At 39.0% G+C, this 17,849-nt stretch overlaps 1 protein-coding gene and 1 long non-coding RNA gene across 17 annotated transcripts in view; one reads left to right on the top strand and one right to left on the bottom strand.

The window, feature by feature from the left end:
- The window catches only part of LOC117333679 (RIMS-binding protein 2-like), a 323,862-nt gene that overhangs the window by 26,998 nt on the left and 279,015 nt on the right, over positions 1-17,849 (bottom strand). For 11 of the 15 annotated variants that reach the window (XM_033893088.1, XM_033893095.1, XM_033893096.1 and 8 more), the window contains 6 exons: positions 16,661-16,822; positions 13,349-13,459; positions 13,019-13,195; positions 7,440-7,639; positions 6,549-6,629; positions 4,478-4,654 (listed from right to left, as the gene is read on the bottom strand). In XM_033893088.1, the coding sequence (XP_033748979.1) occupies positions 4,478-4,654; positions 6,549-6,629; positions 7,440-7,639; positions 13,019-13,195; positions 13,349-13,459; positions 16,661-16,822 (908 nt within the window). The remainder of the gene's footprint in view (positions 1-4,477; positions 4,655-6,548; positions 6,630-7,439; positions 7,640-13,018; positions 13,196-13,348; positions 13,460-16,660; positions 16,823-17,849) is intronic. The other 4 variants (XM_033893100.1, XM_033893093.1, XM_033893089.1 and 1 more) reach the window with 2 other exon arrangements.
- Positions 1,175-2,231, top strand: LOC117333682. 2 transcript variants are annotated; one of them, XR_004533985.1, is made up of 4 exons: positions 1,175-1,622; positions 1,694-1,888; positions 2,029-2,107; positions 2,162-2,231. It is a non-coding gene; the product is annotated as an uncharacterized LOC117333682 (long non-coding RNA). The 2 variants fall into 2 exon arrangements; XR_004533984.1 differs by having other exon boundaries at positions 1,609-1,680; positions 1,719-1,888.

Here is a 17,849-nt window from a genome sequence, read left to right as displayed (position 1 = left end):
CTGTGAGATAACTTATATACCTTGTTAACTGTGGGATAACTTATATACCTTGTTAACTGTGAGAAACCTTGGTAACTGTGAGATAACTTATATAACTTGTTAACTGTGAGATAACTTATATACCTTGTTAACTGTGGGATAACTTATATACCTTGTTAACTGTGAGATAACTTACATACCTTGTTAACTGTGGGATAACTTACATACCTTGTTAACTGTGAGATAACTTATATAACTTGTTAACTGTGAGATAACTTATATACCTTGTTAACTGTGGGATAACTTATATAACTTGTTAACTGTGAGATAACTTATATAACTTGTTAACTGTGAGATAACTTATATAACTTGTTAACTGTGGGATAACTTATATACCTTGTTAACTGTGGGATAACTTACATACCTTGTTAACTGTGAGATAACTTATATATCTTGTTAACTGTGAGATAACTTATATACCTTGTTAACTGTGGGATAACTTATATACCTTGCTAACTGTGGGATAACTTATATAATTTGTTAACTGTGGGATAACTTACATACCTTGTTAACTGTGAGATAACTTATATACCTTGTTAACTGTGGGATAACTTACATACCTTGTTAACTGTGAGATAACTTATATACCTTGTTAACTGTGGGATAACTTATAACTTGGTAACTGTGAGATAACTTATATAACTTGTTAACTGTGAGATAACTATTGAATCATCACTGACAATATCTGTGTACAGACTGTACTTAACTAGAAAGTGTGATAAAAGGAAAGTCTGAAACAACTGGAAATGGCATATTTTAAGTTTGTATATCTAAATTGAAAAAGTGTGTATTAATTTGTATCTTCAACAAGTCAGTGAAATACAACTTTAAAAAAAGAAAGAGTTTGAACAACATTGCATGGCAAATTATACATGTATACTAGGCAGGCATGACACTGGTCACAAAATCAAAACAATATCATTTAATATATACATGCAGCTAAAGATGAAAATAATATAGAACAGTCATTCTAAGTGTACTAACTATAGATATACAGTCACTTTGATGTGACAGAGGTGACTACCATGGAATACAACGTCAAGGTCAAAGCTGTGATGATCTTGGTGAGTTATCAGGTGTGTCCTCTCTTGCCCTCTGAAGACACGAAGGCTAGGGAGGAATTTCTAAAGGCTGAATCAATTTTAGAATTTAAGAACCCTATACACTATATAACTAAACAACAGAAATGTTTTTTGGAGTAATGCACATTTATGTTAAAACGTGTAAAACAGATTGTTACTCTTTAGTCAAGAACATTACAGTAAGGGTTGAAAATAAAAAAAAAGTCTAATATTTCAACTCAAGGGAAAATCGAAAAATCCTAAACAATTGTACTTTATAGAAAGACTGGACAGTCAATAAGACAGTTAAGAATGACAGGTAGAGTGTACACACCTGAGAACAGGTGAGAATGACAGGTAGAGTGTATAAAGGACAAGTGAGACTGACAGGTAGAGTATATATAGGACAGGTGAGACTGACAGGTAGAGTGTATATAGGACAGGTGAGACTGACAGGTAGAGTGTATATAGGACAGGTGAGACTGACAGGTAGAGTGTATAAAGGACAGGTGAGACTGACAGGTAGAGTGTATATAGGACAGGTGAGACTGACAGGTAGAGTGTACAGTCTATATGACAGGTAAGACTGACAGGTAGAGTGTACAGTCTATATGACAGGTGAGACTGACAGGTAGAGTGTATATAGGACAGGTGAGACTGACAGGTAGAGTGTACAGTCTATATGACAGGTGAGACTGACAGGTAGAGTGTATATAGGACAGGTGAGACTGACAGATAGAGTGTATATAGGACAGGTGAGACTGACAGGTAGAGTGTATATAGGACAGGTGAGACTGACAGGTAGAGTATATATAGGACAGGTGAGACTGACAGGTAGAGTGTATATAGGACAGGTGAGACTGACAGGTAGAGTGTACAGTCTAGGACAGGTGAGACTGACAGGTAGAGTGTACAGTCTATATGACAGGTGAGACTGACAGGTAGAGTGTATATAGGACAGGTGAGACTGACAGGTAGAGTGTATATAGGACAGGTGAGACTGACAGGTAGAGTATATATAGGACAGGTGAGACTGTATATAGGATAGGTGAGACTGACAGGTAGAGTGTATATAGGACAGGTGAGACTGACAGGTAGAGTGTATATAGGACAGGTGAGACTGACAGGTAGAGTGTACACAGGACAGGTGAGACTGACAGGTAGAGTGTATACAGGACAGGTGAGACTGACAGGTAGAGTGTATACAGGACAGGTGAGACTGACAGGTAGAGTGTATATAGGACAGGTGAGACTGACAGGTAGAGTTTATATAAGACAGGTGAGACTGACAGGTAGAGTGTATATAGGACAGGTGAGACTGACAGGTAGAGTATATATAGGACAGGTGAGACTGACAGGTAGAGTGTTATAGGACAGGTGAGACTGACAGGTAGAGGGTATATATAGGACAGGTGAGACTGACAGGTAAAGTGTATATAGGACAGGTGAGACTGACAGGTAGAGTATATATAGGACAGGTGAGACTGACAGGTAGAGTGTACAGTCTATATGACAGGTGAGACTGACAGGTAGAGTGTTATAGGACAGGTGAGACTGACAGGTAGAGTGTACAGTCTATATGACAGGTGAGACTGACAGGTAGAGTGTATACAGGACAGGTGAGACTGACAGGTAGAGTGTATAAAGGACAAGTGAGACTGACAGGTAGAGTGTATATAGGACAGGTGAGACTGACAGGTAGAGTGTATATAGGACAGGTGAGACTGACAGGTAGAGTGTACAGTCTATATGACAGGTGAGACTGACAGGTAGAGTGTATATAGGACAGGTGAGACTGACAGGTAGAGTATATATAGGACAGGTGAGAATGACAGGTAGAGTGTACAGTCTATATGACAGGTGAGACTGACAGGTAGAGTGTATATAGGACAGGTGAGACTGACAGGTAGAGTATATATAGGACAGGTGAGACTGACAGGTAGAGTATATATAGGACAGGTGAGACTGACAGGTAGAGTATATATAGGACAGGTGAGACTGACAGGTAGAGTGTATATAGGACAGGTGAGACTGACAGGTAGAGTGTATATAGGACAGGTGAGACTGACAGGTAGAGTGTATATAGGACAGGTGAGACTGACAGGTAGAGTGTATATAGGACAGGTGAGACTGACAGGTAGAGTGTATATAGGACAGGTGAGACTGACAGGTAGAGTGTATATAGGACAGGTGAGACTGACAGGTAGAGTGTATATATGACAGGTGAGACTGACAGGTAGAGTGTATATAGGACAGGTGAGACTGACAGGTAGAGTGTATATAGGACAGGTGAGACTGACAGGTAGAGTGTATATAGGACAGGTGAGACTGACAGGTAGAGTGTATATAGGACAGGTGAGACTGACAGGTAGAGTGTATATAGGACAGGTGAGACTGACAGGTAGAGTGTATATAGGACAGGTGAGACTGACAGGTAGAGTGTATATAGGACAGGTGAGACTGACAGGTAGAGTGTATATAGGACAGGTGAGACTGACAGGTAGAGTGTATATAGGACAGGTGAGACTGACAGGTAGAGTGTATATAGGACAGGTGAGACTGACAGGTAGAGTGTATACAGGACAGGTGAGACTGACAGGTAGAGTGTATATAGGACAGGTGAGACTGACAGATAGAGTGTATATAGGACAGGTGAGACTGACAGATAGAGTGTATATAGGACAGGTGAGACTGACAGGTAGAGTGTATATAGGACAGGTGAGACTGACAGGTAGAGTGTACAGTCTATATGCCAGGTGAGACTGACAGGTAGAGTGTATACAGGACAGGTGAGACTGACAGGTAGAGTATATATAGGACAGGTGAGACTGACAGGTAGAGTGTATAGAGGACAGGTGAGACTGACAGGTAGAGTATATATAGGACAGGTGAGACTGACAGGTAGAGTGTATAGAGGACAGGTGAGACTGACAGGTAGAGTGTACAGTCTATATGACAGGTGAGACTGACAGGTAGAGTGTATATAGGACAGGTGAGACTGACAGGTAGAGTGTATATAGGACAGGTGAGACTGACAGGTAGAGTGTATATAGGACAGGTGAGACTGTATATAGGATAGGTGAGACTGACAGGTAGAGTGTATATAGGACAGGTGAGACTGACAGGTAGAGTGTATATAGGACAGGTGAGACTGACAGGTAGAGTGTATATAGGACAGGTGAGACTGACAGGTAGAGTGTATATAGGACAGGTGAGACTGACAGGTAGAGAGCATAGTCCAGTATGATGATAAAGAGTTGGCCTCTGATAGGCAGAGCACATGTCAATCATTATGTATACCACGTATATATAGATAGATGAACAGGTAAATTAAATACCAGGATCCTTCACCCGAGAGGAGCAAATGACAACCTGACCTTTACAGGTGACCTTAAAGGATCATCCAATGAGGTGCTTCGATGGATGTGAACTGAGGCATGACTGGCTGTATCTTCTTCTTCCACCTCTGGAATATCAGAGAGTTCGGAGCTGCTGCTTGTATCACTATAATCGTCAAGATGACGATCTGCCTTAGTAGCATTTAGCATCAGGGTCTGTAGAGTAAATGTTAGGTGAAGAAAAACAAAAACATTTCCACAACAAAATCTTGACACAGCACTATTGATTGTGTTACTATTATATAATATACAAGCCACTTCACAACAAAGTACACTGACCCTGATAACATCAAGACATCGTCACGACAACATAGAACATTCCCTAGTTACTAAAAAATGTAAATTATTGGTAGCGATGTTCTTTTGTGTTTATTCATGTTAAATCTACAAGTGTATACATTTCAATTTCTAACTTTTGTTGTTGAATATTTAATCAAATTTTATCATGGTTGAAAAATGAAAATTGTGGAAGCAAGAAACAAGTGTTACTCCCTTGGTTATTTTATGAATTTTAATATAACATATAAAGATGTATCTCATTATAAGTCATGTTCACTACTTCGTTTAATGACAAGATTTTGATAGTACAGATGTAATTGTAGAAAATACTTCCGACTTTGATCAATCATGAACAAAAATAAAACTATGGCTTTTAAATTCTTAATCTTAAAATATTGCAAATTTTCATAATAGAAAACTGGGTCAGTTCACCTTGTAAATTTTCACAAAACTGAAAACTGGGTCAGTCCACCTTGTGAAATTTAAGTGGGGATTTACCAAAATACCAAACAACGGAAACGTTTCTCTTAAAAATTACAAAACTATAAGCAAGCAGGTGAGTTACAATGTTGTCCAGAATATATAGTCACCAAAACTAAAAAATAGTATGTTGTATGGTAAAGGTAGCTGGAGGTCAAATAAACAGGTACGTAACCTGTGTGAAGGACAGAACCACACAGACACTGGCTCCTATCTAAAATGACAGAACCACACAGACACTGGCTCCTATCTAAAACGACAGAACCACACAGACACTGGCTCCTATCTAAAACGACAGAACCACACAGACACTGGCTCCTATCTAAAACGACAGAACCACACAGACACTGGCTCCTATCTAAAACGACAGAACCACACAGACACTGGCTCCTATCTAAAACGACAGAACCACACAGACACTGGCTCCTATCTAAAACGACAGAACCACACAGACACTGGCTCCTATCTAAAACGACAGAACCACACAGACACTGGCTCCTATCTAAAACGACAGAACCACACAGACACTGGCTCCTATCTTAAACGACAGAACCACACAGACACCGGCTCCTATCTAACTTCTGCTGCTAATGGTTGTTCACAGTGAATCACTTTATCATCAATTTTTCATTCACAGATGAGGGGATGGTGTTTCCTTTATCTTTTATTCAAATAAATACACATGTACATTGTGATTTAACTTGTGCATTCCTGTCATAATTTACTATGAAAATTACCCCTCCTTAACAAAAAAACAATTTAATAAGATATAAGTAAAATGATTTACTGTATCCTTCTGAATACATATACTAGCATAACATGTACATTTCTATCGTTTAGGTGTTACTCTGATATTGCTGAAGATAATTGAGTTAAAAATGTTAAAAGGAAAAAGAAAGGAAACACTTAAGCTTTGACATACACCATGTTGATTCTAGTTAAAATCCATGTATATGATGTATAAAGAATATTGAGTCAAAGCTGATGTGTTTGTTAGAATAATAATGTAACATATTTTAAAATGCAACAATAGTAAACAACTTGCATTCTGCTCAATGACTTCAAAATCACACAAAAGAAATGAAATAAATAGCATTAAGAGTCCATTATTTGAAGAACTTTCTGTGACTCTTATTTATGTTAAGTTTGATATTGTATTGAATTATTTGATAGGAAGAACAGAGCTGTCTTGTTAACAGACACAAGCTGTTTGCTACTGCCTAACCTTAGGAGCTACAGTAAGCATGTGCAGAAAAGGAAATGAAAGAATCCACACGGCTGTGGGTATTACCACTGCAGCTTCCTGTTCCTGTGGAACCTCGCGGAACATCAGTGATGGGTCAGTCTCTAAAGTTCTCTCCACATGTGACCTCTGGAATACATGTCAAAACTTAGTTATAATATATATACATAATGTCTACCTTGTTATACTCTAACTATGACGTTCATTAAATATTTTATGGAAGTGCGGCAATAATTTGTAATTTCTTAAATTTCAGCGTTGCTGCAAAGACAAATAAAGACAAAAAAAAAAAAAGATATATTTTTTCATCAGTATATGACTTGATATACCTGATCATCGGTGACCTTTATCAAAGCCTCAGTAGCGTTTCATCAGTATATGACTTACCTGTAGCGTTTCATCAGTATATGACTTACCTGTAGCGTTTTATCAGTATATGACTTACCTGACCGTCGGTGACCTTTATCAAAGCCTCTGTAGCGTTTCATCAGTATATGACTTACCTGTAGCGTTTCATCAGTATATGACTTACCTGACCGTCGGTGACCTTTATCAAAGCCTCTGTAGTGTTTCATCAGTATGACTTACCTGTAGCGTTTCATCAGTATATGACTTACCTGACCGTCAGTGACCTTTATCAAAGCCTATGTAGCGTTTCATCAGTATATGACTTACCTGACTGTCAGTGACTTTTATCAAAGCCTCTGTAGTGTTTCATCAGTATATGACTTACCTGACTGTCAGTGACTTTTATCAAAGCCTCTGTAGTGTTTCATCAGTATATGACTTACCTGTAGCGTTTCATCAGTATATGACTTACCAGCTGACCGTCAGTGACCTTTATCAAAGCCTCTGTAGCGTTTCATCAGTATATGACTTACCTGTAGCGTTTCATCAGTATATGACTTACCTGTAGCGTTTCATCAGTATATGACTTACCTGACCATCAGTGACCTTTATTAAAGCCTCTGTAGCGATGGATTTGGCAGCACCAGCTGTGATTTCCCTGATGAGTGTCTGAGGGAGTCGGACCAGCTGGGACTCGGCAGACTCTTGACCATCTCTGGTGACCGTCCGGACCAACAGCTGTTTAGGGATAAACCCTAAGAAATCATTAGCACTAAGAATGATGTGGTCATCTGTAAAAAAAAACCCAAAACAGGTCAATAAAATGTTCATAAGTCTAACTGTTAAATAGGATGTTCATCATTAGTTTTACAGTTAAATAAGATGTTCATTAGTCTTACAGTTTAATAGGAGTTGTAAAGAAAACTGTAAACTCACTGGGATTTGTTAGGAAACCTGTAAACTCACTGGGAGTTGTTAGGAAACCTGTAAACTCACCAGGAGTTGTAAGGAAACCTGTAAACTCGCCAGGAGTTGTTAGGAAACCTGTAAACTCACCAGGAGTTGTAAGGAAACCTGTAAACTCACTGGGAGTTGTTAGGAAACCTGTAAACTCACCAGGAATTGTAAGGAAACCTGTAAACTCACCAGGAGTTGTTAGGAAACCTGTAAACTCACTGGGAGTTGTAAGGAAACCTGTAAACTCACCAGGAGTTGTTCGGAAACCTGTAAACTCACTGGGAGTTGTTAGGAAACCTGTAAACTCACCAGGAGTTGTAAGGAAACCTGTAAACTCACCAGGATTTGTAAGGAAACCTGTAAACTCACCAGGAGTTGTTAGGAAACCTGTAAACTCATTAGGAGTTGTTAGGAAACCTGTAAACTCGCCAGGAGTTGTAAGGAAACCTGTAAACTCACCAGGAGTTGTTAGGAAACCTGTAAACTCACCGGGAGTTGTTAGGAAACCTGTAAACTCACTGGGAGTTGTTAGGAAACCTGTAAACTCACCAGGAGTTGTAAGGAAACCTGTAAACTCACCAGGATTTGTAAGGAAACCTGTAAACTCACCAGGAGTTGTTAGGAAACCTGTAAACTCACCAGGAGTTGTAAGGAAACCTGTAAACTCACCAGGAGTTGTTAGGAAACCTGTAAACTCACCAGGATTGGTTAGGAAACCTGTAAACTCACCAGGAGTTGTAAGGAAACCTGTAAACTCACTGGAAGTTGTAAGGAAACCTGTAAACTCACCAGGATTTGTTAGGAAACCTGTAAACTCACCAGGAGTTGTTAGGAAACCTGTAAACTCACTGGGAGTTGTTAGGAAACCTGTAAACTCACTGGGAGTTGTTAGGAAACCTGTAAACTCACTGGAAGTTGTAAGGAAACCTGTAAACTCACCAGGAGTTGTTAGGAAACCTGTAAACTCGCCAGGAGTTGTTAGGAAACCTGTAAACTCACTGGGAGTTGTTAGGAAACCTGTAAACTCACCAGGAGTTGTAAGGAAACCTGTAAACTCACCAGGATTTGTAAGGAAACCTGTTAACTCACCAGGAGTTGATAGGAAACCTGTAAACGCACCAGGAGTTGTAAGGAAACCTGCAAACTCACCAGGATTTGTAAGGAAACCTGTTAACTCACCAGGAGTTGTTAGGAAACCTGTAAACGCACCAGGAGTTGTAAGGAAACCTGTTAACTCACTGGAAATTGTAAGGAAACCTGTAAACTCACCAGGAGTTGTTAGGAAACCTGTAAACTCATTGGGAGTTGTTAGGAAACCTGTAAACTCACTGGAAGTTGTAAGGAAACCTGTAAACTCACCAGGAGTTGTTAGGAAACCTGTAAACTCACTGGGAGTTGTTAGGAAACCTGTAAACTCACTAGGAGTTGTCAGGAAACCTGTAAACTCACCAGGAGTTGTTAGGAAACCTGTAAACTCACTGGGAGTTGTTAGGAAACCTGTAAACTCACCAGGAATTGTTAGGAAACCTGTAAACTCACTGGGAATTGTTAGGAAACCTGTAAACTCACTGGGAGTTGTTAGGAAACCTGTAAACTCACCAGGAGTTGTTAGGAAACCTGTAAACTCACTGGGAGTTGTTAGGAAACCTGTAAACTCACCAGGAGTTGTTAGGAAACCTGTAAACTCACCAGGGTTTATAAGGAAACCTGTAAACTCGCCAGTTGTTAGGAAACCTGTAAACTCACCAGGAGTTGTTAGGAAACCTGTAAACTCACCAGGAGTTGTTAGGAAACCTGTAAACTCGCCAGTTGTTGTTAGGAAACCTGTAAACTCACTGGGAGTTGTTAGGAAACCTGTAAACTCACTGGGAGTTGTTAGGAAACCTGTAAATTTAACTCACCAGGATTTGTAAGGAAACCTGTAAACTCACCAGTTGTTGTTAGGAAACCTGTAAACTCACCTGGAGTTGTTAGGAAACCTGTAAATTTAACTCACCAGGATTTGTAAGGAAACCTGTAAACTCACCAGGAGTTGTAAGGAAACCTGTAAACACACTGGGAGTTGTTATGAAACCTGTAAACTCACCAGGATTTGTTAGGAAGCCTGTAAACTCACCAGGAGTTGTAAAGAAACCTGTAAACTCACTGGGATTTGTAAGGAAACCTGTAAACTCACCAGGAGTTGTTAGGAAACCTGTAAACTCACTGGGTGTTGTTAGGAAACCTGTAAACTCACCAGGAGTTGTTAGGAAACCTGTAAACTCACCAGGAGTTGTTAGGAAACCTGTAAACTCACTGGGAGTTGTTAGGAAACCTGTAAACTCACCAGGAGTTGTTAGGAAACCTGTAATCTCACTGGGAGTTATTAGGAAGCCTGTAAACTCACCTGGAGTTGTTAGGAAACCTGTAAACTCACTGGGAGTTGTTAGGAAACCTGTAAACTCACTGGGATTTGTAAGGAAACCTGTAAACTCACTGGGAGTTGTTAGGAAACCTGTAAACTCGCCAGGAGTTGTAAGGAAACCTGTAAACTCACCAGGAGTTGTTAGGAAACCTGTAAACTCACTTTGAGTTGTTAGGAAACCTGTAAACTCATCAGGAGTTGTTAGGAAACCTGTAAACTCACCAGGATTTGTTAGGAAACCTGTAACCTCACCAGGAGCTGTTAGGAAACCTGTAAACTCACCAAGAGTTGTAAGGAAACCTGTAAACTCACTGGGAGTTGTTAGGAAACCTGTAAACTCACCAGGAGTTGTTAGGAAACCTGTAAACTCACCAGGAGTTGTTAGGAAACCTGTAAACTCACTGGGATTTGTAAGGAAACCTGTAAACTCACTGGGAGTTGTTAGGAAACCTGTAAACTCGCCAGGAGTTGTAAGGAAACCTGTAAACTCACCAGGAGTTGTTAGGAAACCTGTAAACTCACTGGGAGTTGTTAGGAAACCTGTAAACTCATCAGGAGTTGTTAGGAAACCTGTAAACTCACCAGGATTTGTTAGGAAACCTGTAAACTCACCAGGAGCTGTTAGGAAACCTGTAAACTCACCAAGAGTTGTAAAGAAACCTGTAAACTCACTGGGAGTTGTTAGGAAACCTGTAAACTCACCAAGAGTTGTAAAGAAACCTGTAAACTCACCAGGAGTTGTAAGGAAACCTGTAAACTCACCAGGAGTTGTTAGGAAACCTGTAAACTCACCAGGATTTGTAAAGAAACCTGTAAACTCACTGGGAGTTGTTAGGAAACCTGTAAACTCAACAAGAGTTGTAAAGAAACCTGTAAACTCACCAGGAGTTGTAAGGAAACCTGTAAACTCACCAGGGTTTGTAAGGAAACCTGTAAACTCGCCAGTTGTTGTTAGGAAACCTGTAAACTCGCCAGTTGTTGTTAGGAAACCTGTAAACTCACCAGGAGTTGTTAGGAAGCCTGTAAACTCACTGGGAGTTGTAAAGAAACCTGTAAACTCACTGGGATTTGTAAGGAAACCTGTAAACTCATCAGGAGTTGTTAGGAAACCTGTAAACTCACTGGGATTTGTAAGGAAACCTGTAAACTCACTGGGAGTTGTTAGGAAACCTGTAAACTCACCAGGAGTTGTAAGGAAACCTGTAAACTCACCAGGAGTTGTTAGGAAACCTGTAAACTCGCCAGTTGTTGTTAGGAAACCTGTAAACTCACCAGGAGTTGTTAGAAAACCTGTAAACTCACCAGGGTTTGTAAGGAAACCTGTAAACTCGCCAGTTGTTAGGAAACTGGTAAACTGACCAGTTGTTGTTAGGAAACCTGTAAACTCATCTGGAGTTGTTAGGAAACCTGTAAATTTAACTCATCAGGATTTGTAAGGAAACCTGTAAACTCACCAGGAGTTGTAAGGAAACCTGTAAACTCACTGGGAGTTGTTAGGAAACCTGTAAACTCACCAGGAGTTGTTAGGAAGCCTGTAAACTCACCAGGAGTTGTTAGGAAGCCTGTAAACTCACCAGGAGTTGTAAAGAAACCTGTAAACTCACTGGGATTTGTAAGGAAACCTGTAAACTCATCAGGAGTTGTTAGGAAACCTGTAAACTCACTGGGATTTGTAAGGAAACCTGTAAACTCACTGGGAGTTGTTAGGAAACCTGTAAACTCACCAGGAGTTGTTAGGAAACCTGTAAACTCACCAGGAGTTGTAAGAAAACCTGTAAACTCACTGGGATTTGTAAGGAAACCTGTAAACTCACTGGGAGTTGTTAGGAAACCTGTAAACTCACCAGGAGTTGTTAGAAAACCTGTATACTCACCAGGAGTTGTTAGAAAACCTGTAAACTCACCAGGGTTTGTAAGGAAACCTGTAAACTCGCCAGTTGTTAGGAAACCTGTAAACTCACCAGTTGTTGTTATGAAACCTGTAAACTCACCTGGAGTTGTTAGGAAACCTGTTAATTTAACTCACCAGGATTTATAAGGAAACCTGTAAACTCACCAGGAGTTGTAAGGAAACCTGTAAACTCACTGGGAGTTGTTAGGAAACCTGTAAACTCACTGGGAGTTGTTAGGAAATCTGTAAACTCACCAGGAGTTGTTAGGAAACCTGTAAACTCACTGGGAGTTGTAAGGAAACCTGTAAACTCATCAGGAGTTGTTAGGAAACCTGTAAACTCACCAGGAATTGTAAGGAAACCTGTAAACTCACCTGGAGTTGTTAGGAAACCTGTAAACTCACTGGGAGTTATTAGGAAACCTGTAAACTCACCAGGAGTTGTAAGGAAACCTGTAAACTCACCAGGAGTTGTTAGGAAGCCTGTAAACTCACCAGGAATTGTAAGGAAACCTGTAAACTCACCAGGAGTTGTTAGGAAACTTGTAAACTCACTGGGAGTTATTAGGAAGCCTGTAAACTCACCTGGAGTTGTTAGGAAACCTGTAAACTCACTGGGTGTTGTTAGGAAACCTGTAAACTCATCAGGAGTTGTTAGGAAGCCTGTAAACTCACCTGGAGTTGTAAGGAAACCTGTAAACTCATTAGGAGTTGTTAGGAAACCTGTAAACTCACTGGGAGTTGTTAGGAAACCTGTAAACTCACCAGGAGTTGTAAGGAAACCTGTAAACTCACCTGGAATTGTTAGGAAACTTGTAAACTTACTGGGAGTTGTAAGGAAACCTGTAAACTCACCAGGAGTTGTTAGGAAACCTGTAAATTTATCTCACAATTACTTGTTTATCTACTGTCACTTACTTGTAGGACCTTGAGCCTCCTTTGTTCGACGTCCATCAGCATACACAACATAGCCTGTTACCATGGCACCATTTGAGAAACCTGATGGGTCTATTGTCACTGGCAACCAGGTCAACAGGAGAGTTCCTTCCTGAGGACCAGACTCAACCTGGATGTTGATTGGTGGTTCTGGGAGTCCTGTTACCATGACAGATAAAAATGATACTTTGGTTAAGTGTAAATGATCACAAAAATGCTGATGTTTCATTTGTTAAAAAATACATTAGAAGGCATTTTTTATGGAAAAATCATAAATAAATAACACATTATGTAAGATATGATGTAGCAAACCTCCGGCAGGTGTTTTGAAGTCAACGCTTGCTGAAAGATTTTCTGCCTTATTCTCCCCAGTCAGACTTTGGGCAGAAACGGCTACATTGTGGTCTGTGTCAGACACAAGACCTGCAACAAAAAGAAATGATTGATTCATAAACGACTACAAACTGACACTAATAAAGCTGTTATTTCTAGAGAATATGTCACTTACTGACAACCTCACTATACAGACTGTGTCAAATTACTTACTGACAGCCTTAATACAGACTGTGTCAGAAATTACTTATTGACAACCTCGCTATACAGACTGTGTCAAATTACTTATTGACAACCTTACTACAGACCGTGTCAGAAATTACTTATTGACAACCTTAATACAGACTGTGTCAGAAATTACTTATTGACAACCTTACTACAGACTGTGTCAAATTACTTATTGACAACCTTACTACAGACTGTGTCAAATTACTTATTGACAACCTTACTACAGACCGTGTCAGAAATTACTTATTGACAACCTTACTACAGACTGTGTCAGAAATTACTTATTGACAACCTTAATACAGACTGTGTCAGAAATTACTTATTGACAACCTCTCTACAGACTGTGTCAAATTACTTATTGACAACCTTACTACAGACTGTGTCAGAAATTACTTATTGACAACCTTACTACAGACTGTCAGAAATTACTTATTGACAACCTCTCTACAGACTGTGTCAGAAATTACATATTGACAACCTCTCTACAGACTGTCAGAAATTACTTATTGACAACCTTAATACAGACTGTGTCAGAAATTACTTATTGACAACCTCTCTACAGACTGTGTCAGAAATTACTTATTGACAACCTTACTACAGACTGTGTCAAATTACTTATTGACAACCTTAATACAGACTGTGTCAGAAATTACTTATTGACAACCTTACTATACAGACTGTGCCAGAAATTACTTATTGACAACCTTAATACAGACTGTGTCAGAAATTACTTATTGACAACCTCACTATAGACTGTCAGAAATTACTTATTGACAACCTTACTACAGACTGTGTCAGAAATTACTTATTGACAACCTTACTACAGACTGTGTCAAATTACTTATTGACAACCTTACTACAGACTGTGTCAGAAATTACTTATTGACAACCTTACTACAGACTGTGTCAAATTACTTATTGACAACCTTACTACAGACTGTGTCAGAAATTACTTATTGACAACCTCTCTACAGACTGTGTCAGAAATTACTTATTGACAACCTTAATACAGACTGTGTCAGAAATTACTTATTGACAACCTCACTACAGACTGTGTCAGGAATTACTTATTGACAACCTTACTACAGACTGTGTCAGAAATTACTTATTGACAACCTTACTACAGACCGTGTCAGAAATTACTTATTGACAACCTTAATACAGACTGTGTCAGAAATTACTTATTGACAAACTCACTACAGACTGTGTCAGAAATTACTTATTGACAACCTTACTACAGACTGTGTTAGAAATTACTTATTGACAACCTTACTACAGACTGTCAGAAATTACTTATTGACAACCTTACTACAGACCGTGTCAGAAATTACTTATTGACAACCTTACTACAGACTGTCAGAAATTACTTATTGACAACCTTAATACAGACCGTGTCAGAAATTACTTATTGACAACCTTACTACAGACCGTGTCAAATTACTTATTGACAACCTCACTACAGACCGTGTCAAATTACTTATTGACAACCTTACTACAGACCATGTCAGAAATTACTTATTGACAATCTTACTACAGACTGTGTCAGAAATTACTTATTGACAACCTCACTATAGACTGTCAGAAATTACTTATTGACAACCTTAATACAGACTGTGTCAGAAATTACTTATTGACAACCTTACTACAGACTGTGTCAAATTACTTATTGACAACCTTACTACAGAACGTGTCAGAAATTACTTATTGACAACCTTACTACAGACTGTGTCAGAAATTACTTATTGACAACCTTAATACAGACCGTGTCAGAAATTACTTATTGACAACCTCAATACAGACCGTGTCAGAAATTACTTATTGACAACCTTACTACAGACCTTGTCAGAAATTACTTATTGACAACCTCAATACAGACTGTGTCAAATAACTTAGTGACAACCTTACTACAGACCGTGTCAGAAATTACTTATTGACAACCTTACTACAGACCGTGTCAGAAATTACTTATTGACAACCTTACTACAGACCGTGTCAGAAATTACTTATTGACAACCTTACTACAGACCGTGTCAGAAATTACTTATTAACAACCTTACTACAGACCGTGTCAGAAATTACTTATTGACAACCTCACTATAGACTGTGTCAAATTACTTATTGACAACCTTACTACAGACCGTGTCAAATTACTTATTGACAACCTTACTACAGACTGTGTCAAGAAATTACTTATTGACAACCTCACTATAGACTGTCAGAAATTACTTATTGACAACCTTACTACAGACTGTGTCAAATTACTTATTGACAACCTTACTACAGACTGTGTCAGAAATTACTTATTGACAACCTTACTACAGACCGTGTCAGAAATTACTTATTGACAACCTTACTACAGAATGTGTCAGAAATTACTTATTGACAGCCTTAATACAGAATGTGTCAGAAATTACTTATTGACAACCTCACTACAGACTGTGTCAGAAATTACTTATTGACAACCTTACTACAGACTGTGTCAGAAATTACTTATTGACAACCTTACTATAGACTGTCAGAAATTACTTATTGACAACCTTACTATAGACCGTGTCAGAAATTACTTATTGACAACCTTACTACAGACCGTGTCAGAAATTACTTATTGACAACCTCACTACAGACTGTGTCAAATTACTTATTGACAACCTTACTATAAAATATGTCACAATTTCACTATAGACTGTCAGAAATTACTTATAAACCAAACAGTATTTAATACTATTGTACTGCAGTAACACTTCCAGAATCCTCCAAAATGATAATGTACAGTTTAAATAAATCAACTATTTTTCATTAAATTTATCATAGCAAACAAACTAGCACTCCAACTGCCTATTAAATAATTCTTGTTAATATTTAAAACTAGCTGATGTTAAATGAACGTTGAATATATACCAGTATATGAATGTGAAATGATACGGAATCGTATGACAACTCAAGCTTCTACCAGTAACGGTTACATCAATATCAAAATAGGATTCAGTAAGTTTTAATAGTTTGTAAATGGAGTGTAATTATGGTGTAGAATTAGAGGAATTACAGTGAGGTAAAACACACTACCTGTGATGGTGTAACTATAGACACCGGGTTTGACCACACGGGCCTCACGACCATTTATGGAAAGGGTATGCTGATAATTACTGTTGCCTGGCAACCATGAGATTGTAGCAGAATTAGGGGTGATGTCACTAACATTCAGTTCACTAGGCTGTGGAACGGCATCTGTTAGACAGAAAAACAGGTTAGTGAGCGCCCTCTAGTGATACGTTAATAATCTAAATTTAGCAGCACAGTCAAAAACGTGTATTACTTTTACAGACAGATGGATTATTAATAAAAATATTAAAAACACAGAATCAGTCAATACATAGGTAAATTATGTCAACTGCAAGATACTTTTTTTTTTAGTTTTTGTATGCAGCATACATGTAGTGTGTGATCATGGTATACTCGGGATAGTGTGTAATCATGGTATACTGGGGATAGTGTGAGATCATGGTATACTCGGGATAGTGTGTAATCATGGTATACTCGGGATAGTGTGTGATCATGGTATACTCGGGATAGTGTGTGATCATGGTATCCTCGGGATAGTGTGTGATCATGGTATACTCGGGATAGTGTGTAATCTTGGTATACTGGGGATAGTGTGTGATCATGGTATACTCGGGATAGTGTGTAATCATGGTATACTGGGGATAGTGTGTGATCATGATATACTCGGGATAGTGTGTAATCATGGTATACTCGGGATAGTGTGTAATCATGGTATACTGGGGATAGTGTGTGATCATGGTATACTCGGGATAGTGTGTAATCATGGTATACTCGGGATAGTGTGTAATCATGGTATACTCGGGATAGTGTGTGATCATGGTATACTCGGGATAGTGTGTGATCATGATATACTTGGGACAGTGTGTGATCATATGGTATACTGGGGATAGTGTGTGATCATGGTATACTGGGGATAGTGTGTGATCATGGTATACTTGGGACAGTGTGTGATCATATGGTATACTCGGGATAGTGTGTGATCATGGTATACTGGGGATAGTGTGTGATCATGGTATACTCGGGATAGTGTGTAATCATGGTATACTGGGGATAGTGTGTGATCATGGTATACTGGGGATAGTGTGTGATCATGGTATACTCGGGATAGTATGTGATCATGGTATACTGGGGATAGTGTGTGATCATGGTATACTGGGGATAGTGTGTGATCATGGTATACTCGGGATAGTGT

This window comes from Pecten maximus, chromosome 8 (genome assembly GCF_902652985.1).
Source record: "Pecten maximus chromosome 8, xPecMax1.1, whole genome shotgun sequence".
NCBI classification, from domain to species: domain Eukaryota; kingdom Metazoa; phylum Mollusca; class Bivalvia; order Pectinida; family Pectinidae; genus Pecten; species Pecten maximus.
This window is presented reverse-complemented; position numbering and strand designations above follow the sequence as displayed.